The sequence below is a fragment of the Haliotis rubra genome, unplaced genomic scaffold, assembly GCF_003918875.1.
Source record: "Haliotis rubra isolate DU_JTF1 unplaced genomic scaffold, ASM391887v1 Scf501, whole genome shotgun sequence".
In the NCBI taxonomy this organism is placed as follows: Eukaryota; Metazoa; Mollusca; class Gastropoda; order Lepetellida; family Haliotidae; genus Haliotis; species Haliotis rubra.
The window spans coordinates 461,364-485,806 of NW_025767193.1; the positions used below are offsets into that span (position 1 = coordinate 461,364).

The window sequence follows — 24,443 nt, forward strand, 5'->3', positions numbered from 1 at the left end:
TGAATATTGGAGCATTGTTCAGTGCAGCGTAAACAACAAACAAAATCAGTGGCTTGACAGCTGACAATGACTCACCTGTCATCAGCTCCACATTAGTTCTCACGAGTTAGATAACTGTAAACCTGTCCACTGCTAGCACAGCGGTTAATACAAAATTAATATCTTATACATTTACAATGATTTATTTTTCAAACAGCATAGTGTTCTTTTCAGTAAACCCAATATTCCAATTTTAATCAATTTTACAAACTAGTGCAGCAGATGTTTTGACTTCAATATCTCTACAATGACAATGGCGGCCCGAGGAAGGTTGTTGCTGCTAATATATTGTGTGTTGCAATGCGACTGTGCATTGTTGCTGTTGAGGCGAACAGTGTTGTGGGGAACGACATCTACGAATTGCATCAGCGAACCAGGTGAGTGAGTTTGGGTTAAAGTGGTTTTCAGCACTATATCACAGTTGTGTTACGAGGCAGGTGAGTGAGTGAGATTGGGTTATCGTGGTTTTCAACAGTATATCAGTTATATCCCCGCGTTGTTACCGGGGAGGTGAGTGAGTGAGATTGAGTTATCGTTGTTTTCAACAGTATATCAGTTATATCCCAGCGTTGTTACCGGGCAGGTAAGTGAGTGAGATTGGGTTATCGTGGCTTTCAAAAGTATATCAGTTATATCCCGGCGTTGTTACCAGGCAGGTGAGTGAGTGAGATTGGGTTATTGTTATTTTCAACAGTATATCAGTTATATCCCAGCGTTGTTACCAGGCAGGTGAGTGAGTGAGATTGGGTTATCGTTCTTTTCAACAGTATATCAGTTATACCCCGGCGTTGTTACCAGGCAGGTGAGTAAGTGAGATTGGGTTATCGTGGTTTTCAACATTATATCAGTTATATCCCGGCGTTGTTACCAGGCAGGTGAGTTTGTGAGTGAGATTGGGTTATCGTGTTTTCAACAGTATATCAGTTATATCCCGGCGTTGTTACCGGGCAGGTAAGTGAGTGAGATTGGGTTATCGTTGTTTTCAACATTATATCAGTTATATCCCGGCGTTGTTACCAGGCAGGTGAGTTTGTGAGTGAGATTGGGTTATCGTGTTTTCAACAGTATATCAGTTATATCCCGGCGTTGTTACCGGGCAGGTAAGTGAGTGAGATTGGGTTATTGTTGTTTTCAACAGTATATCAGTCACATCCCGGCGTTGTTCCCGTGCAGGTGAGTTTTGTGAGATTGGGTTATCGTTGTTTTCAACAGTATATCAGTTATAGTAATGTTTGGCGTTGTTTCTAGTATAAAACGACCTTGACCAGGTATCAAGTGCTTGTTTTCATTCAAGAGAGACAACTCCGTTAATCCTTTTAGTTTGTGAAGAGTTATCCTGGCGTTGTTACTGGGCAGGTGAGTGAGTGAGATTGGGTTATTGTTATTTTCAACAGTATATCAGTTATATCCCAGCGTTGTTACCAGGCAGGTGAGTGAGGTGAGATTGGGTTATCGTTCTTTTCAACAGTATATCAGTTATACCCCGGCGTTGTTACCAGGCAGGTGAAAGTTGACTGTCGGTGACAGGAGGCGGCTTTGGTATCGTTGTTTCTAAAACATAATACACTGAAATTCTGGACCAAACAAACTGAAAACCTTTGTATCAGCGCCCAAAGTACAGTCCGAAATTTAACGTGTGGGGTGGCATATCTGTGTTAGGGGCAACGCCCTTCTGTGTATTTGAAGGGAATATGAACAGTGAGCGGTACACAGATATTCTCGAGGACATTTACTTCCATCTGCTCACGTGTTCTACGGAAAAAATTATTTTCCAACAGGACAACGACCCAAAAACATCGTTCAAAGCATTCACAGGCTCTGGTTTCGGACCCAAAATATGACATTATTAGATTGGCCAAGCTATAGCCCTGGCCTAAATCCAATAGAACATGTTTGGGGACTTATGAAGGAAAGTGTCAATAAGAAAAATCTGAGAAATATTGCTGAAATGAAAGAAGAGGTGGTCCGATATTGGGACAGCATAGACCATGGTTTTCTAACTTCTTTGATCAGTATGCCCCCGGCATTGTTACCAGGCATTGCTGCCCATGGTGACTTGACGAAATACTAACTGTTCATTGAATCTGGAGTTATATTCGGCGTTGTTACCAGGCAGGTGAGTTGTAGTGAGTGAGATTGGGTTATCGTGTTTTCAACAGTATATCAGTTATATCCCGGCGTTGTTACCGGGCAGGTAAGTGAGTGAGATTGGGTTATCGTTGTTTTCAACATTATATCAGTTATATCCCGGCGTTGTTACCAGGCAGGTGAGTTTGTGAGTGAGATTGGGTTATCGTGTTTTCAACAGTATATCAGTTATATCCCGGCGTTGTTACCGGGCAGGTAAGTGAGTGAGATTGGGTTATTGTTGTTTTCAACAGTATATCAGTTATATCCCGGCGTTGTTACCGGGCAGGTGAGTTTTGTGAGATTGGGTTATCGTTGTTTTCAACAGTATATCAGTTATATCCTGGCGTTGTTACTGGGCAGGTGAGTGAGTGAGATTGGGTTATCGTTGTTTTCAACAGTATATCAGTTATATCCCGGCATTGTTACCAGGCAGGTAAGTGAGTGAGATTGGATTAACGTGGTTTTCAACAGTATATAAGTTATATCCCGGCGTTGTTACCGGGCAGGTGAGTTTGTGAGTGAGATTGGGTTATCGTGGCTTTCAACAGTATATCAGTTATATCCCAGCGTTGTTACCGGGTAGGTGAGTGAGTGAGATTGGGTTATCGTTGTTTTCAACAGTATATCAGTTACATCCCAGCGTTGTTACCGGGCCGGTGAGCGAGCGAGATTGGGTTATCGTTGTTTTCAACAGTACATCAGTCACATCCCGGCGTTGTTACCGGGCAGGTGAGTTTGTGAGTGAGATTGGGTTATTGTTGTTTTCAACAGTATATCAGTTATATCCCGGCGTTGTTACCGGGCAGGTAAGTGAGTGAGATTGGGTTAACGTGGCTTTCAACAGTATATCAGTTACATCCCGGCGTTGTTACCAGGCAGGTGAGTTTGTGAGATTGCGTTAACGTGGCTTTCAACAGTATATCAGTTATATCCCGGCGTTGTTACCGGGCAGGTGAGTTTGTGAGATTGCGTTAACGTGGCTTTCAATAGTATATCAGTTATATCCCGGCGTTGTTACCGGGCAGGTGAGTGAGTGAGATTGGGTTATCGCGGCTTTCAACAGTATATCAGTTATATCCCGGCGTTGGTACCACCTAGATGACTGGATGAGTTACAAAGAATAGAATATTCTTTTCAGTAAACCATACGCCTCCATTCAATATCCTCGAAAAAAAATAACAATAATTGTAGCTGATGTTCTCACGTAAATATCTCTACACCAGAGGAAACCTAAACCAGAGGAAGGCTGATTCTGAGGAAGGCTGTCCTGTAACGCAGCAGTAAATTATTGCTGGAGAACAGAACTTTGGGGACCAACATCTACATATTGCCTGTTCTGGCTGTTTGTCTCAACTCTTGTATGCTGGCATTGCTATTGTTTGTCAGTAAGCTAAAACAAAAACAGCGATGACGCTGAATTGACAAATTGACTGATACAACTACATCTGGTGAGTAAATTCAGTGGAATATCGCGAACGCATAGTCTCCCTTACGCTTACACATATTACTGATAAGTTGTTGAAAGTAGCATTAATGAAAACCCACGTTCGCGCACACTAAGCTAGATATAGATGATATTGGATGTTATTACTCGCCCGTGGAAGATACTGCAGTGTAATATTTTTCGCTCGTTTGATACCGAATCATTAACTCGTTTTAATAAAAATGGGAGGTCGTTTAGTATCCTCTATGTTTCTAATGCAAGACGATCGGCCCCCTTGTACTAACAACATGACGTCATTTCACGACCCTTTCACATCAGTGTTACTACTGGCGGTCATACAAAACACCGCAATTACCTTATACATGTACTTGTGGAAACTCGTACTGATAAATACGTTACGGTCTCATCAGACAAGTGTACATCTTTGCATGAATAGAATGTTTGTGTAAAGGAATAAGAAATGATACATATTTTTTTTAAAGATTTACCCATGCTTTATAGATATATACTCTCCCAAAAAAGAAACGCATATAGGAATTTCAACTGTATTTTTATGTTTATTTTGAAACATCTTGTAGGCTTTATGAGTCAATGAAATATAGCGAAATTGCACACTGGGAATGCAGACTTATCCGTCTTTGGCAGCAACTCGAGGAAAGTCAGTTTGAGTGTCACGTGGAGACGTGTGGTGGCGCTGAAGGCAATACCTCGTGTGACCACCGTGGGCATCAAGAACTGCACGGCATCGCCTCGGCATCGAACGAATAGATCTCAGAATCTCGTGTTGCCCAATCGCAGCCCAGTCTGCCTGTAGTGGTTGTGCGAGTTGCTGAAGTGTCTTGGGCTGAGGGTTACGGCGTCGCACCCGCCTGTCCAGGGCATCCCACAGATGTTCGATCGGATTTAAGTCCGGTGATCTTCAGGGCCAGGGGAGCACATTGATGTTGTGGTTCTGGAGGAAGTCTCTAGTGTGACGTGCTGTGTGGGGCCTGGCATTGTCCTGTTGAAACAACTCCCTCTGGCGATCAATGATTGGAAGGAGGTGTGGGCGTAGGATTTCGTCACAGTACCGTTGAGCTGTCAGGTTGCCCTGGATCATCACCAAATCACTTCTCCTACGGCAGGTGATCGTTCCCCACATCATAACACTTCCCCGGCCGAATCTGTCCACCTAGGGAACGCAAGCGTCGGCGAAACGTTCACGTCGACGTCTGTACACCCGCATTCTTCCATCGCGTCGTTCCAATAGAAATCGTGATTCATCACTGAACCAGATTCTACGCCAGTTCGGTAGGTTCAAGGCCTGAACGTTGGTGCACCATTGAACTCGATGTCGACGATGTTGTTGTCGAAGCACAGGGCCAAAATAAGGTCTTCTGGCACGTAAACCAGCATCTCTCAACCTGTTCCTGACGGTCTGTGCAGAAAGCCTCCTCAATCCGGGTATTTGTCGAGCGGTACTGGTCGCCGTAGCTGTTCGATGACGCAGGTGATGTACCTGGATGTAGCGATCCTGCGCCGCAGTGGTCGCTCGAGGTCGCCCACTAAGAGGGGCATCTGCTACCGCATTCTGCCGGCGATATCTCTCCCAGGGCGGTGAAATGGTGCTTTGGTGAACATTCATGCGTCAGGCAACTGCACGTTGAGACTGGCCAGCTTCAAGCAAACCAATGGCGATATGACGGTTGGCATCACTTTGACGTGGCATTTTGCGTTCGTCAACAATATTCCAAATACAGTGACTAATCGACAGACATCGATCAACCTTTTATACCCATCATTGAGACTATCTGATCCCCAACTTTCACGTGCATCGCATGTGAATTGTGTATTCTGTGACACTACACGCCGCAATTGAAAATCAAGCTGTTAAATACGGGTATTTTACGGATGGTGCGTTTTGTTGTGATGTTTCAAAACATAAACACCATAGGACTCCTAAACAGAGCAAAACCTTTTGTAAAATGAATCACGTTTTAATTCATTGCTACATGAAATTGCTATTTTCATGATGCGTTTCTTTTTGGAGAGAGAGTATATTTTAATGTACAGTTACTCTTTCCCGTGGTGACTGTAACACCTTCAGTCTGGTAGGTTACTTATTTAAGAGGCTAAATTCATATGTGTTTTTATGGAGTTTTCGTGTCTATATCAGACAGTTATATCCGGCGCCGCAGGTTGAAAATCCCCCGTCCGTTAGGTGGGTTCAAATCATAGACCCACCCTAGGTTTCTCCATACCCTTGCTTGTGGGGTCAACAGAGCGATTAACTTCGAAAACCTGCATTAATGGTTTTCCTTCCACATGAAGTTGACATACCGCGAGACAACGTTAAATACTGCTCAAGCTGCGTCAAACTCACTCACTGTAAATGCGATGGGGTAGCCTAGTGGTTAAAGGTCACATGCAACGTAAAACACAACTTTGCAGATTCTGATACCCTTCGGTATGGACTTACAGATAGAAATCATCAAAAATGCAAATTCAACTTATAAAGTTGAAAAATAACGCGATGAAAAATACCCCGCGAAATCGGAGTTCAAACGATTCACTAAATTCACCCCAGCGCTTGGGGTGAAAAGTGGTTTCAACAGCTGTGCTGCGCTCATAGCACATGCACAGTGAAATAGGTTCGCGCAGCTTGGAAGCGGGATGTCCGGATTATAAGTTCGTGAGCAGGAGTAGTCTAATCAAAACAAATAGTAAATAATCTACTCATTACATAAAAGGATCTAGATCTACTCAGCTATGTGTCAACCAGTGAGGCGTTCGACATTTCAAGACGGAAAACCTTCGCTGGCGGTGAATACTCGGTGAAGGCTTTGATGTGAGCTAGTTTTCTAATGTTTTGTTGATATTTCACAGGCGCGAGGTATTTATATGTTATGACAGTAGATTGAACTGTTTATATATTTTTCATTTGTCTATTTCACCACACATTCTTCTTACCGAGTCACTTTCTCAGTTCGATACTTAAAAGCAATGTCATTATTTAGCGTTCACAGAATTTCTAACTGTGATATAGATATGTCGTTGTCACAGACAAAACTCAATGTCTGTTTTATTGACACCTATATGTGTCTGCCTGCCTGTCTGCTAATGACAATATTCAATACACAACTTCGATCACTGACCACATGCAATTTGAAATTAACACCTATCAGGCTATACGCCATAAACGCATTGATTTATGGCCCGAGTCCGGTCTCTGTCACATTATGTAATTACACAGACAGGCAGGTGTGATACTTGAACACATGGCATGTTATGATGTCTGTTGACTGCAAAATTTTATACAAAAAAAATGAGCATGTATTTACAAAACCCAACATCTCTATATATATACACACACACACACACACACAATGAGCCGTGGGGGCATCTGCAAATGAACCAGCCGTTACACTTGAGTGCACACCCACCCGCTCTGACTGGGTTCGGTATCCCGGGTGCTTCGTTTGGAGGGAAGTAAACCCAAATACACAATATTGCACTTTTGATTCGCAATTGTACGCTTATAATTTTGTTTATATGTGTTTTCATAACCAGCAATGTATATTATATGTCATGAATAAATGATAATTGTGTTTTAATTATGTTTGAATTTTTGGTTGCATGTGCCCTTTAAAGCGTTCGCTCCTCACGCCGAAGACCCAGGTTCGATTCCCCACATGGGTAGTATGGGTACAATGTGTGAAGCCCATTTCTTGTGCCCCCTGCTGTGATATTGCTGGTACATTGCTACCAGCGGCGTAAAACCAAATTCACTCAGTCACTGTAAAATATTTGAAGAACATTAGTGTATAAATATATTTCTCTCGATCGACATGTACGTGCATGATGATACATCCCCTTCAGCATAATCATGATACTGCAATCTACGTTTATTACAAACACTCTTATAACGAACTGATTGATGTATCGAACTGTTCTCTTTTGTCAGTGCCATTTGCTGTATATTATAGTTGATATGCGCATAACAAACTACGGCAATAACGAACTACGGTTATAACGAACTACGGCAATAACGAACTACGGTTATAACGAACTACGGCAATAACGAACTACGGTTATAACGAACTGCGGCAATAACGAACTACGGCAATAACGAACTACAATTATAAGTCCCTTTGAGTTCGTTATAACCGTAGTTTACGGTAAGTGTTTTGTCACTGTTCGGGTCCTCACTCACACTTTTGAATCCAGGTGGATATGGCGGACCGTCTGAAGATTTTGATGAACCACGTGACCCACTCAAGGCCATCTAAGACTCTTGTATCCTTTTGTATGGTAATAGTGTTTAAACTAGTGGCGCTAATTTAACGGGGTAAGATCGTTCTGTTCAATCATTGCGTTTTAATCATTCAATTCCCATAGGCGCATGACTCAATTCATTGTTAGTTGCGTCCCTCTACTAAGCCAGGATCATAATCGTTTGTTCTAATCCCAGATTCTGCCAGTTAATTATATTTGGTTTGTCATCGCCAAAACCCTGCTCATGGGATTCACCAAGCATCTAAACTCTGCATCAGGTCAGGCTTTCTTCTAGACATGCGGTGGCGTAGCATAGCGGTTAAAGCGTTCGCTCGTCAGATCAAAGACCTGGGTTCAATTCCCCAGATCGGTACAATGTGTGGAGCCTATTTTTCGTGTCGCCCGCCGTGATATTGCTAAAAGCTGCGTTAAACTAAACTGGTCCATTCAGTCCTTCTACACATACATTAAGCTGACACGCTGATTTCACTGAAGTACTGTTAAAGCAGCCCAAAACCAACCTATCTCACTCATACATGGAATTATTACATATCTGGTGTTACTGAAAATTGGATACCTGAACATCTGGAGCAGTTTGAACCGGCGTCCCAGACCCAGGTTGATAGCGGACAGGGGAGTGGCTTCACGTACAGCCTGGACAGCCCCAGATTGACGCTAGAACAGAGGCGGTTCTACGAGGAGAATGGGTACCTGGTCATCAAGAAGCTGGTGGCGCAGGAGCATATTGACAAGTACAGGTAAACAGATGCAGGTGATGGTTTATATCGCGGTACCTCCTCACGAAGACTCTCATTGATTTCCCATGCTTTTAATCATTGGTTATTCTGGTCCAGATTTATCAGTAAATGATATATACTTTGTTTCATTAGGATGTATTGACAAATATAGTCAAACAGAGACAGGTGGTGGGTTAAATCGTGGTTGCTCTGACAGCATTATTGCAAGGTTGTACGCCGTCAGGGCTCACTGCAGCATTTTGGTTGCTGCGAGCTCTAAAGACGATTCTCCAATTCCACCTTGCGTCTTTTTTGTGTATTAGTAGAGAAGAAACTCAAAGGCTCAAGTGTGGAGAGAATTGTTGAACTGGACATTGGAAAATAGGTTTATGGAGATAATGACAGTTTTACAGGAACAGGTGTATGGAGATAATGGCTGTTTTACAGAAACAGGTTTATGGAGATAATGGCTGTTTTACAGGAACAGGTGTATGGAGATAATGGCTGTTTTAAAGGAATAGTTCTTTGGAGAAAATGGCTGTTTCACAGGAACATGTTTTCTGAGATAATGGCTGTTTTAAAGGAACAGGTTTGTTTAGATAATGACTGTTTCACAGGACAGGTTTACTGAGATAATGGCTGTTTTAAAGGAACAGGTTTGTTTAGATAATGACTGTTTCACAGGACAGGTTTACTGAGATAATGGCTGTTTTAAAGGAACAGGTTTGTTTAGATAATGACTGTTTCACAGGACAGGTTTACTGAGATAATGGCTGTTTTAAAGGAACAGGTTTGTTTAGATAATGACTGTTTCACAGGACAGGTTTACTGAGATAATGGCTGTTTTAAAGGAACAGGTTTGTTTAGATAATGGCTGTTTCACAGGAACAGGTTTGTTTAGATAATGGCTGTTTCACAGGACAGGTTTACTGAGATAATGGCTGTTTTAAAGGAACAGGTTTGTTTAGATAATGACAGTTTCACAGGAACAGGTTTGTTTAGATAATGGCTGTTTCACAGGACAGGTTTACTGAGATAATGGCTGTTTTAAAGGAACAGGTTTGTTTAGATAATGACTGTTTCACAGGACAGGTTTACTCAGATAATGGCTGTTTTAAAGGAACAGGTTTGTTTAGATAATGACTGTTTCACAGGACAGCTTTACTGAGATAATGGCTGTTTTAAAGGAACAGGTTTACTGCGATAATGGCTGTTTTAAAGGAACATGTTTACTGAGATAATGGCTGTTTTAAAGGAACAGGTTTGTTTGGATAATGACTGTTTCACAGGACAGGTTTACTGAGATAATCACTGTTTCACAGGACAGGTTTACTGAGATAATGGCTGTTTTAAAGGAACATGTTTACTGAGATAATGGCTGTTTTAAAGGAACATGTTTACTGAGATAATGGCTGTTTTAAAGGAACAGGTTTGTTTAGATAATGACTGTTTCACAGGAACATGTTTACTGAGATAATGACTGTTTCACAGGAACAGGTTTTTGGACATATGCAACAACAAGGTGAGCGTGCCTGGCATATCCATCATGCGCGATGTGAGCATCGCCAGGTCGGACTTCATACCCGGCGAACGGACCATAACGAAGATTCAAGACTTCCACGCCGATAAGGTGCTGTTCAGCTACTGCCATCTGCCTGAGGTAAATGACAACAATTTAGTCTTACGTGTGTTACATGTCATAAGTTCAGTGTGTAAAGGCAATTTCTCGTGTCCTATTCCCTGGATCCTCCGTTTTGTAAAGTCAAGGGTCAAGGTAAAACCCTGGTCATGTGACATGTACGGGTCAAGGTAAAACACTGGTCATGTGACATGTACGAGTCAAGGTAAAACACTGGTCATGTGACATCTGCAAGAACATGGGGAGGGGCATCACACTTTAGTACAACATATAAACATAACGTTTCAAAGCATTTTCCTCTTGGGGATTTCGGGGAAGAATGTTTCCCGGGACCCTGTTTCCCAAATAACCCATAGCAACTGGAGGATTAAATGTGCCGTGCTGTCAGGCCCGGTGACTTGATCCAGTACTGACCGTATCCCCGTGATATAGAACGTTGCTGAAAAGACTGGTTTGTCTGGTCCAGACCTCCATAAAACACCTGGAACATTGCTGCGTTAAATATGAAAGCCAAATGTGAAAGGACTTGTTTGGACGGAGTTAACAGTGTAATGGTGGTGTTTACCGCAGGTTTTGGACTACGTGGAGTGTTTCACCGGCCCTGACATCTTGGCTCTACACGCAATGTTCATCAACAAGCAACCTGACCCGGGTAGGTACAGCTGGAGCAATAGTAACCCTATTTTCTAATAGGTAATGATAAGGACCGTTCATAATTTATGGCGTGTGTGTGTGTGTGTTTTCAATGACCCCCTCCCCCCTTCCCATATTACAAAATTGCTGCCCCAGAACAAAATGGGTGGGGACCCCACTCCCCCTCCCTCCTTTGTTAAAATCATCACCACCCCTAGTCATAAATTATGAACCTAACGGTCACATGCGGGTTGGCTGCACTCAGCTATAATCCAATACAATATATATTACGCTAAAGAGATTAAAGGCACAATGTCACACATTTTGGACAACATTTTGGCCTATATTTTATATACTGGGGCATACGCACTCACTTTAGCTTCCTATTAATGCAATAAAAGACTTATTATCCCTTACGACCTGCCTGAAATAGATAACTGAAGCTTCAAGGCGAACAACTCCGAAACAGACAACACTTGCCATATATGGAATGTGTTCCGTTCATCGAAAACTGTCGCACTCGTTGTTGTCCGTGTTTGCCGAACTGGTTTCAATCACAGGTTGTGCGTAGGATATTCGTAAAGAGCGCCCCAAGGGACATAACTCTATGGGGTTCGCATGAAATAATGTTCAGCCGGTAGAGGGAGCGAGTGTCGATTTAATGCAACGTTGCATTAATTCATTCGAACATTTTAATTTAATATTTAATCTAAACACGTAATTGTTTTTAAAGAAACTCTATGGTAGCTTCCCCGAGGGCCTGATAGTTAGTATTATTGAGAGAAATGCTTTAAAGAAATGTGGTGTGACAGTGTGCCTTTAAGGACATGTCATCTAGAAATGACACAGAGGGATACTGGTTAGAGCAAACATAACTGAAGATGTGACAGTATAACGCACTGTAATCCAGACTAAAGTAAGGCCAGAAATGATTGGAAAATGCTTTTTGGCTTCAATATCAATATGATGAATTTGACACAAGATAAAAGCACATATATGATATGATACAAATTGGGATTGAGTGGTCACAAGGTGTGACTAAAAGTCTGCCAACGACCCCAACAGCATGGGTCACAGCGCACACTATCAACCACTGGTTTTCCTGGCCTAGACTCGATCAGTTCCAGACCGCGCGATTCAACAGAGATATTACTGGCTGTATACTGTTATTGACTTGCACGTTTATTTTCTAGAGGGGCGGTGGGGTAGCCTTGTGGTTAAAGCGTTGGCTCGTCACGCTGAAGACCCGGGTTCGAATCCCCACATGGGTACATTCTGTGAAGCCCATTTCTGGTGTCCCCCGCCGTGATGTTGCTGGAATATTGCTAAAAGCGGCGTAAAACCAAACTAACTCACTCAGTTATTTCCTAGGAAAGGGTTCGTCCCGCCATCCAATGCACCAAGACTTGATCTACTTCCCCGTCCGACCAGCTGACCGGGTCGTGTGTGCCTGGACTGCGGTGCAGCCTGTAAACAGACAAAATGGCTGCCTTGTCGTTCTACCTGGCAGCCACAAGGGGGAGCTACGGAGTCATGGCCTTCCCGAGTGGGAGGTATGTCGTCTGCTATGCATTTCTCCAAAAGAACTATTTCAGAAAATCTCTGTCACCAAGTCCATTTTGTAATTTACACAGTCCCTAACATATAAATATCATTTAGTATCAGAACTGGAAAGTATTTATGCAACTGACATTAAAGCTAAACGGTTCATTCATCTTGATTGATCGAATCTTGTGAATGCACTTCGGACTCCACATTTTAAGGCCATTGTATTGTATGTTACATGGCGCCGGTTCAAGGATATACTGGCAAATTTAATCCAAGCCTCGATCATACAGTTCATTTTTATACGTTTAATATAGTAAATACCTTTGACCATTCCAACACTAGCTATTTGAAATGACGCTGTTGTTTCTTCTCAGTAACTCCTCAGAATTGCTCCCGCACACAAGCAAAATTTGACTTCAAATTTTAACGTCTTGTGCTACGACTGTTGTACCTCCTATAGTGTAACATAGACTTACGACAGTCGTAGCGCTACGATAGCTTTGTGAAACGGGACCGTGCCTTCTTCAGATGTAATTGGTTCGGTGGTGTTCCCAAGTGGTTTAAGCGTTGGCTAGACACACCGAAGCATCGAGGCCTCTTGTTTCCACGTTGGTACAGCGTAAAACCCGATTACTGGTTTCCCATATGTAATATTACAGTTGAATGTTAAACTTTCGATGTGAATTTAGAAGTTGGGAACTTATACAAAAACATGAAACGTTTATAGATAACAACTTCTCTATTATTTGCATCAGCCCGGGTTCGATTCCCCACAAGGGTACAATGTGTGAAGCCCATTTCTGCTTTCCCTTTAGTTATATTGCTGCAATATTATAAAAGCCTCATAAAATTTCTATCACTCAGTCGGATTACCACGAGAGATGCTGGAATATTACTAAAAGCGGGGACAACCCCAACTTACTCATACACTTTTTTAAAAGTAAACTATGTTGTTCACGCTAAATTCAAAATCTACCTGTCCGTTATGTTTGGACAGTTTTTCCTACGCAACAGAGACAAAAATGTGACGTTTTGTGAGATAAATAGAGACGTTGTCATTATGCAGGGAGGTGTCAACGTCGCCTACTTCGGTGTGAGGGACTACGACCCCAGCACCCCTAGGGTACACCTGGAGATGGACGCGGGGGACACGGTGTTCTTCCACCCCCTGCTGATCCACGGCTCCGGCACCAACAAGACGGAAGACTGCAGAAAGGTGGGAAATATTAAGATCCCATTGTCATTCGATCAGGTGACGAGAAACTGCTTTTCAAATTCAACATATCGTGATTTCTGGAACAGAACTAATGCCCAATATTCTATGCTGTTCATAAGAGCCACCTAATGCTTGGACAGGCCCGTGTTGCACTAAGAGACATTAACGCTACGATCGTACTACCCCTTAAGATCCGGGTTAGAATTGGTCTTCAGCAACCCATGCTTGTCCTAAGAAGCGACTAACGGGATCGGGTGGTCAGGCTCCTGACTTGGTTGACGCATATCATCGTATCGTAATTGCGTAGGTCGATGCTCATGTCGGTCACTGTATTATCTGGTCCACACTTGACCATTCAGAGATCACCATCATATAGCTGGGATATTGCTGAGTGCGGTGTGAGAAATCTCGGAGAACACTTCACAGTGTCTTTCTTCAAACCGCCTTCGTATTTGCATTTAGATTCATATAATCAGGTAGGTAATTCCACATTCTACACATCTGTGTAATTTTATAGCCGTATATATAGGTAGATCTAGTGAGTGAGTGAGTGAGTGAGTGAGTGAGTGAGTGAGTGAGTGAGTTTAGTTTTACGCCACACTCGGCAATATTCCAGATATATGGCGGCGGTCTGTCAATAAACGAGTCTGGACCAGACAATCTAGTGATCAACAGCATGAACATCGATCTGCGCAATAGGGATACGATGACATGTGTCAAACAAGTCATCGAGCCTGACCATCCGATCCCGTTTGTCGCCTCCTACGACAAGCATGAGTTACTGAAGATCAATTCTAACCCGGATCTTCGAGGGCCAGGTAGATCTAGCACCGCGTTGGAACACTTTTCAGGCCTTATAAACATGTACGTCAGCAAAATAAATCTACGGGTAAACAATCAAACAACAAAACGATGAACGAAAGTCTATTATAAGTGTGGGCGTTACGGCTGCCTTAGCGGTAATATCGCTTTGTGGGCCGGGCCCTAATAGTATGTCATTGTTTGGGGGTCGTTTCTGTTTGTTTGTTGTTTACGCCGCTCTCAGCAATATTCCAGCTATATGGCGGCGGTCTGTAAATAATCGAGTCTGGACCAGACAATCCAATGATTAACATCTGGGTTATTTCTCATGTTATCAGCTGTTGATGTAGCTGTTGACGACCGTATTAAGAAGAAGGTAATCGATGTCCCTTTTTTAAATGTTGTCAACGCGTATTGGTCTGGAAAATGTGGTGCAGTTCTGGCGACCGAATGGAATGTGATTTTTCACAATCAGGAATAATTTAGCTTTAATTTAAAGCCGGTTGTCATCAGCTACCATATGTGACTACAATATTTGACAACTTTAATGCTTGTAAACAAGTGCATTGGATATCTGCCACATTCACCATAAACCACTGCGTTAACTGTATTCAATTTAACACCAAGATATTTGTTACATGCATAGAAGTGTATTCTTTCTATTTGATAAAAGTCTACTAATACCCAGATTTCTGCTCCATACGTCAAAATTGGGTTTAGTTTTGCATCAAAGATCGTAAAAAAAGGTTAATATCTCCAAGTGTACTTATTGTTTTCATAATACCGATAAGTGCTTTTTGCGCTTAGAGCGAAGCATATTTGACGTGCATGGTCCAAGACAAACCGTTGGTAAAATACAATCCCAAATCTTTATGATAGCTAACACAGTCTAGATGTATACCCTTAAACAACCACTTTTCTTTTTTTAGAAAGTTTACCTCCCTTTTTGAAGACTACGATTTATGTTTTCTCTCTATGTACTGCTAATTTCCATTTATCGCAGTAATGTTCAAGTTCATTTATTTGATTTTGGAAGCCACTAACGGTGTTTGAAAACGTCATCTGCAAACAGCAGAAGGAAAATTATGACTATTTCTGTATGAAGTTGTATGCCACTTGAACAGTTAGTTTCGATTTGAACAGCAAGCTCATTGATGAAGAATGAGAACAGGAATGGACTAAGTATACATCCTTGCCGTACACCATGTTGTAATTCGAACGTTTCCGAAAATTCTTGATTATTTTTAACACATGCCTTCACGTTCTCATACATATTAGACAAAAGTTTACTCATTTGTAACTAAGACCATGACATTGAAATAGAGACCAAAGTTTGTTGCGTGGAACCAAGTCAAAGGCTTTCTCAAAATCTACAAATAAGGCATAGAACTTTCCTCCTTGAATTCAAATATCTTTGTATTACACTTTGTAAAATAAACATGTTGTCAACAGTGGTATATCCATGTCTAAATCCAGCTTGCGATTCATTTATCTTATCCATTGTATCTCCCCAGCTTACAAATCTCTTATTAACTATAAAAGTGGAAATTTTTTACTAAATATGATCCCGGCCCTGGCCACTTCCCTAGCGGGTGTGGTCTCTATCAGTGTGTCGCGATGACGATCTCAAAGCCCGTCTCGTGTCACCGTGGTCTAGGTCTCTGCTAGACTAATGCTTAGTCTCTGAATATATATTAGTTTGATAGTAACAAACAAGCCCATTCAAATTGAAAAGGAGCCCCAAGAAGACCAGAGAACCTGAGGAAATCTAGACTTGCTTTATTTAGGGCTTTAGCACTGCAGAGAGGGCTAGGCAGTAGGGAAAATAATGTGGTTCAGGGACTGTGAAACAGACTAGGTCTCCGTGAGTGTCAGATCTCGGTTGACTCCGAGTGTCCCCTGGTCTAGTCCGGTCCTCTTTAGGGTTCATCACACTCGGGAATGTTTCAGTATGTGTCAACCAGTTGTAAATGTTCCACTTTGGATCAGATATGTCAGTGATGGAAATGTTCAGCAATAACTGATGTAACTGATTTAGCATCCAGTGTTCTCACCGCTGGTACCTATGTCTGTCTCCACAGTCGATATCCTGCCACTTCGTCACGGGCGACATGACCTACGTTGACATTGACCCAAATGATCCTAACTACCACGTGGCCCAGACTACTCTCGGGGTTTTCCTGAAGAAGGCGGGAATAGATCGAGGCCTTATCTCACACCAGGTGAGTGAGTGAGTGAGTGAGTGAATTTCTGATACAATTATGTACACTGTGATCTTTATTGTTTTATTGATTTCTTAAACACCTTTAGAGATATCACGAAATATGTTCTTGATAGCTCTATAACATTTTGAGATTTCAGTAATTCTTTTGGATATCAGAAATTAATTAAAGATATCTTCATTTATTTACCGATATCATTAAAACATTATTGATATCTTTATATAGAATACAAATATCTTTAAAACAATTGAAGATATCTTTAGTTTCTTAATAAATACTTTATCCTTTGTATTATGTACCACAGTAGAATGGACACATCGTGCACTGGATAATGGGGATTGGGACTGGTTGGTTAAAGCTTGTGTGTTTTCTGTGCAGGATCTCTGGAGGTTCAAGGTTCGTGTTGTGCGAGGGAAGAATCACAACCGACGGGACATACAAGACGAGTTTCGACAGAGAATGGCACGTCAATAATCCTTGGTGCTTCCCCCACGACAATCCGCCTCGACTGAACCTCCTTGGTGCTTCCCCCACGACAATCTGCCTCGAGTCACCTTTCTTTGGGCCAATCTAAACCAGAATCAGCCTCCACTGTGACTTTGTTACGCTCGCCTACCGTGACAATCTGCCTCGACTGACCTTTCTTTGAGCCAATCTTTTGTTTGTTTGTTTGTCGGTTAGTTGTTTGTTTAACGCTGCACTCAACAATATTCCAGCTGTCTGATGGCGTCTATAAATAATCAAATCTGGACCGGACAATCAAGTGAGCAAGAGCACGATCAGAGATGCTGCAGATAATCTCATCCGGATCTTCGCAGGTGTTCGCCTCCACTGTGCCTTTGTTTTGCCATGAGAATGTTGATATTTTTTCACACTTCAGTTTTTGTGTTTATAGGTAATGCGTGCACAGATAACGTGTGAATAAAAAGTTGTAATCAGCTGTGTTATCTTGTCATTTATAATGAATATTATATTATTTTTAATTCTATATGCAAACTTCTTTTCACTTCGGTTTTTCGATTCCTTCCTCAGAGAACCAAAACAGATCAAAACTGTCAATCCTTAAATATATATATATTGGGAGTGATTTCCACGTGGCATTGCGCCAAGCTGTAGACAAATGTGCAAACTGAATGTACGGTACTGAATTCACTTCTTAACTGATTTACATGAAGTAGCATCTACACAGGGGGTAAGGAACCAAGGGGGGTGATGCTGATTTTATGCAGAAGCATGTACCCCCCATAAAATTTACGTGCAAAGTAAGTGACCCCCCTTTTCATACCATGTATGCACAAAACCAATGACCCGCCTCCCCCTTCCCATAATCTTTAAGCATAAGTTTTTAATTTTTGAATAATTTTATGTATAAAATTGCAAAAACGGTCCCTAAGCCTTATCCATGCTCAACCGGAAGTTGGTCGTCATCAACTACCATTTCCCCGAGACAGTCGTTCTCGGTAGAGATAGCTAAGATACATAGCGTTCACTGGTTCATGTCAGTGAACGCTATGTATCTTAGCTAGGTAGAGAGTGAGTCACAAACATCGTAAGCTTTGTTTGTTTTGACAGAAGCTAAAATCTTGACACAGCGGCTGCATAACCTCATTTAGCCTAAAAAACACACAATACGTGGAATGAATTCAATTAATAATGTTGTAAAGACGTCGAAAGTGGTCGATTTTTTTTATTTTCCGATTCGCGCCGAAAGACGTGTCAAGAAATGCTTCAAATGTAAATAAAATATAATGTGTCATCACAGGGGTTATAATCCATGACCATTCAGCTTATAAAACAAGTCGATTTCATAAACATATACTACTTGGAAATATCAAAATCCTACGATGTTTGGGACTCACTCTCTATCAGGATCGACTGTCTATCGGGGAAATGGTAGTTGATGACAACCAACTTCCGGTTGAGCACGGACAGGGCTTACCCCCTGTGATCTAGTCTCTGAAATATACACATTTTCGGTGAGAACAGTTTTGAAGTTATCTAAATAAAAAGAGTATAAGGGGCTTTATTATTTTCAGAACCAAGAGACTTTATTACGTTTTCAGAAACTTAACAACATCCCTTGAAATTAAGGCAAACTCCTTCACACATTCACAGGAATCGATTGTACAATTCCGTCAATATCATGAACATGGTTTATTAATCACTCTTAAATAGTTAAGATAAGAGGTGTTCACGAAAAGGTGAGCGTATCCTGCCCCACCGACGGCACTCATCATAACATTTAAACACATGCAAGGGCTAGTCAATTGCTCTTGAATTGCATGTTTTAGGGTGTATATACTGACTATGCAGGTGATCGGAAAGAAAGTCACAGGAAAAAAAGATCACGGATAAAAAGTCACAATTTTGGCCAGGAAAAAAAAGTGACAATAACTGTTTATTATCTGTTTAATATGTTTAATTCCGATCATAAATCACAGGATCAATCATAAATCACAGTTCCTCACAGACGATCAATCATGAATCACAGTTACTAATCACAGCTCCTCACAAAGGATCAATCAACATTCTTTGTTTCATCGAATGTTCCACCCAACCCCACACAGGAACTATGGGATTGATTTGCACTTATTAACCCGATCCCTGCATAAGTTCTGAAGATGTCGCTGGAATCTGGTGTATTTGGTCTTTACCTTCTTGGGGGAATTGTCTACAGCGTCTTGAGGAATCATGGTTCTCACTGTAGCCTGTTCTTCTTGAACCATTCTACATCTCTCCACAGAGGAGGCTGGTTCTGAGCAACCAGCCTACACTAATGTTATTGGTGCGAGGATCACCTTTCACTGTATCGTCCTGGACATTCCAGAGCTGTGGAGGAAACATGGGGGGATCTCGTCTCATGTTGACGGATAGACCTTGACCAGGACGTTGGCGGGAGGATCCACTGACGTACACCCGGTCAAAGTACGTCACCAGCTCGTCGATAGCTTCAGGTCCTTCATGTTTGATGGAGCACAGGTTCCATGCCCTCTTTCACTTGATCTATCGGAAGGAATGCGGTCATTGTGATCATCTCAATCTCGGCGTAGCCTGTAGAGTGTGGCTGTCCAATCTCAGGATTTACTTTGTTAATGTTGGTGCTCAGGCTTCCTCTGCATGACATACTGGACCTCTTTGTACATTTCCTCCAGATTTTGTTCTTACGACCTGTATGCTTACGGTACATGTGTCCTTCAAATACTATTTTCAAACCGCCTTTGTTGCTCTTAAAATAATCCATGATGCAAACGTGAAAGGACGTGGCTACAAACATACATACTTATACCACGTTCTTCCTTCTAACATTAGTTGGAGAAGGAAACAGAATTATATACAAATACTCCGCCAGTAGTAAAAGATCTAATGTTATCATGTCAGAAACAGACTGACTGACTGACTGAGTTTGGTTTACGCCGCTTTTAGCAATATTCCAGCAACATCACGGCGGGGGACACCAGAAATGGGCTTCACACATTGTGCCCATGTGGGGATTCGAACCCGGGTCTTCGGCGTGACGAGCCAACGCTTTAACCATTAGGCTACCCCACCGCCCTGTCAGAAACAGAAGCTGTTATAACAATTGAGATATTTTACAACCCACTAGTATATATTATATTACTAGTAAATATATTATTGAATTGTGACTTTTTTCCTGTGACATTTTGCTATGAGAACAATGTCTTTTAATCCGGACGTAGCTGACTAAAATAACAGTCCGTTCAATAAACATCTCTGTTCCTGTTGTTTCCTATGTCAGTTTACTCAGTATTGGTTTACAGTCTTATTAATGACAGATTACTTGCTTGTTTCACATTCAATTCATAGTTATGGCAGACCGACCAGCGAAACGTAGGCGGACTGATTTGTCACTTGCTGACAAAGTGAAACTTATTGACGAGCCAGAGAAGTCTAAACAGAAACAGCTCGCTGAGAAGTACAAGATAAGCAAACAGAGTGTATCAGATATTTTGAAGTGAAGTGAATCTTACCGTTAACAGACTTTTTCCCACTGAAAGTATAAATGATATATTGAGTATAAATAAAAAACAAAACAGAACTATTCAAGTTGTTGGTTGTCCTTAACAAAGGGAGGTAACTCATCGTGGCAGTGTGTAAGGTAACGGACAAAACTTGTTTAATCTGGACTGCTTTACAATCCGGACAAATGAGTCGGTCCTAGGCCAGTCCGTAATAGACAGATTCCACTATATTGATAAGCCGAATGACACGATTTTAATGGAATGGAAAAAGAATATATACTTATCGGGTAAAGTATTGCGCTGTCATGACTTGTTAGGGAGGACTGTCATGGCTCTTGTCGACTTTAACTAGACTGTCGAAGAACTTTAGAGAAGGATATGATATTTGTAGTCATCCAAACGATTCTCCAAATTGCATTTTCACTTTCACTGGATGGACTGCTATGCTTTCTGTATAAACAAGAGAAAGGTTCTGTAGCGACGCTGCGTGATTATGCCAATTAATATGCCGTTGTTCTTTTTATCAGACCCGTCTCAAAATGGCTGTATTGGGTGTGTTTTCACTTGCTGATCAATATAACACGGCTATGATCAGAGGCAATATATCTACACTCTGTACTGTCATTTAGGGTGCATTTATTCAAATATAAGTGGTAATGATCGCTTTGTAAAACTCGACAATTTCCCTAAAAAAACAAGCATATATAGAGAATACTTAACGATGTCCCGTGTAATACCATATCTGTGAAACGAGTGAACGGTTTGGTATCTAACGAGCGAAAGCGAGTTAGATACCAATACCATTCACGAGTTTCATAAATATGGTATTACACGGGACATAGTGTAGTATTTTATTTATTACTCACCCAACATTAGCAAAATAATATCGAGCGAAGTACTTCTTTCCTAAGAATAGACCGATCCAGTCCCGGCCGATAAGCCCACTTCGTTTTTTGACGTTAGGGGGGACAACCACAGACTAATCACAATGGCGTCACCGCCGGCGAAACGTGCGTGACTGCGAACGTTGTTGATGAATTCTGCTTACAGTGGTACTTTGGTATCCGTCATTTGTGAATGATATTTAAAGAGGTTATACGTATGTTATTTTTTATATATTTTATTTGGCAGATTGCAATTGGCGAGTGAAAAATCGTCTCGGCCAGCTGCTGAGAGTAGGAAGCGTATTTTCATTCGAATCAATTAATCTATCTGGCTATTCACCTCCGTCAAAGATATAAGCAGGGGAGGGTAAATGAATTTTGCTGTTTGGTGGGTTTTTAAAAAAATTCCCATCATAATTTTATAAAAACCGAGAAGACAACCACATGTTTATGTTGCAGATCGTCTCGGTATCTATAAAAAAGATTGTCAACGCTGCGCGCGGCGCCTTTACGTATTTATTCGTTGTTCAAATTTAGTTAAATCAATAATCTGAAAACATGGGTTTCTATATTTTAATTAATTAAAAGAATGGTAAATAAAAACAAAACAAAATATTTCCCGTCTACTACTTCGTGCACCTTATTTGTCTGTATACATTAATATATATTAATGTAAACAAATCAATCACAGCATAACTTATTTGATCTTATTTGGAAATCTGGAAAATGTGATTGGGCTTGTAAACAGTATGTTTCCTTGGATGTACCTGGACCAAATATTCAGCAGCTGATCTGCAGCAATTCTCAGTAAAGTTTCCCTCTTCAAAATCAGTACACCATCCTCAAATGACACTGAATATGAGGACAAAATCCATTTTTTAATCATCCTTTCCAATTTATTTTTCTGTATTATATGTACTTTGTTGTGGAATCCTTATTTACATACAAATTTCCACAATACTGGACTTCATAAACTGCCAGCGTTTATGCACAGGTATGTCACAGCACCAGAACACAAAGAAGATTCAGTCAGCACCTGTACACTGACCCATCTTCCAGAAACAGGAAACCAGTGATGCAAAAATTTTAAACAGAGGATCCACAGTTATCCGAACAACTAACTAGCATTGAAATAGAATGTTACACAAAATACAAATATATCGCTTTTTCATCAGAGATATTTAACTGCTAACTACTAATGTAAATAAGGTGCAAAGAATCTCGTCAATATAATTACATATTGACATTATTGCTTCTTAAACGATCATAATCTTTGTTTTATTAAACCTGAGACTATATCCCTAGAGGAAATACCACTAATTATGATCTATTTGATTTTCTGCGATACTTACTACTGTCATGAACATTATAGTAAAGTTGATTCAAAATTTGGTGAAAGTCAAAACAAAAGTTTAGGAAAACACACATGAAATTGTCTTGAAGCGCTCACCTCCTACAAACCAGTGTGTAATTTAATATGAAGCTCATTTTCCAAATAACCATCAACAAACCTTGAACAATTTGTCAAAAACCAACATCTTAATAAACACTAGCTTTGGCTCAGTCTTCAAATATTAGTAACCACCTCAAAAGCTGATGATTAATAAGAAGAATTTCATCAAATCTGGGTTAAATATATGTATCAATATTCATTCCGTTACATGAATAGTCAACTGAGATTGTTGTAACTAAATAAAGTTATTCTGTTCCAGGACTGGATAATGCCTGACCAAGGTGTGACCAAAACGTAGCCTTTGCTTTTTCAAATTCACTGAATGTTGAAATAACTTTGATGAGTTGTGATATTAGCAATCACTTTTAGAATTATCTTATTAGTAAATATATTATTTAAAATACATTTAAAAGCAGGAGCCAACAAACTAAGTTAATACCAAGTGATTGCCCTGTCAATCATTTAAATAATTATTTATAATTGATTAGATTATTATTTATTTTATTACCCTTTCCATTTACTAAAGAAAGCATGATTCATAAAACATACCTTGCTATCATATCCAGTGAATTAATGCAAATGGCAGTTGTAATATTGCTCCTAAAATGTACCAATATACATGTATGTGAATAATTCATGTTGTCATAATTAAGAAATACACTTTATGTCACTCCGTCCATTTCTCCAGAAAGTCACTATTCTTCTCACATAATTTTCGTATTCGATCCACATGGAGGAAGGTATTTCAATTCAAGATCCCATGTATCTCTTAATAAAAATTCTGAAATATTTAAACATGGTATTATAGGCACTCATTAGAATTAATTTTTTTAATTTTTGATATTGTATTATAGGCAACTTCTGACACTGAATATATTTCCGTTTGAATAAAAAAATGTTACTCCTCGAATATTTTGCACCATTAATAAGATAATGTAGGCCTTCAGATTGTGCTTTTGTAACATAAAACATCCTAAAATGTGTGACAAATTTAAGAATATCTAGAGCGAAGGGAACAATATCCGCCACATTGTTCTTTCATGTAACAATGTTTGCTATTTCGGTCAACCCTAACCGAAACCAGATCGCTGTCAGATTTGTTTACATTGTGTCATGGCTTTCTCGCCTGTCTCATTTCAGCTTTATGGCCTACCAACTCAATGCCCAGTAGTGACAAAAATAATTTGGTAGTTGCAAGAATTGTCCGTGTTTATAACACTTGCAAAGTCTTAAACTCCTATTGTTGTCATCTATTGGTAATGATTTTGCACATGTGCAAAAGTGTGTCAAGTCGTGCATATTCTCATCTGCAGGCAGACGTAGGTTTTGTGAATGATGGTGCAGACATTTAACTGATCGTTAGACCTATCGCACTTCTTGATCCGCCTCAATTTTTTTGTCTTGACCGTAATGGTTTTGCTAAAGATACACATCAACTTGCAGCAATATGTAATAAATATAAC

General features: G+C 40.7%; 1 protein-coding gene across 3 annotated transcripts; it reads left to right on the forward strand.

The window, feature by feature from the left end:
* The first annotated feature begins 305 nt into the window (after positions 1-305).
* Positions 306-17,603, forward strand: LOC124291911 (phytanoyl-CoA dioxygenase, peroxisomal-like). Of its 3 annotated transcripts, none has more exons than XM_046728981.1 (9): positions 306-416; positions 7,820-7,888; positions 8,459-8,625; positions 10,096-10,264; positions 10,814-10,895; positions 12,248-12,429; positions 13,491-13,640; positions 16,523-16,663; positions 17,042-17,603. In XM_046728981.1, the coding sequence occupies exons 2-9, from the start codon at positions 7,826-7,828 to the stop codon at positions 17,135-17,137; spliced, it is 1,050 nt and encodes a 349-aa protein (XP_046584937.1). In that variant the 5' UTR covers positions 306-416; positions 7,820-7,825; the 3' UTR covers positions 17,138-17,603. The 3 variants fall into 3 exon arrangements, with proteins under 3 accessions (XP_046584937.1, XP_046584940.1, XP_046584938.1); XM_046728984.1 differs by having other exon boundaries at positions 8,462-8,625; XM_046728982.1 differs by lacking the exon at positions 306-416 and adding an exon at positions 3,021-3,121.
* Positions 17,604-24,443: the final 6,840 nt, after the last annotated feature.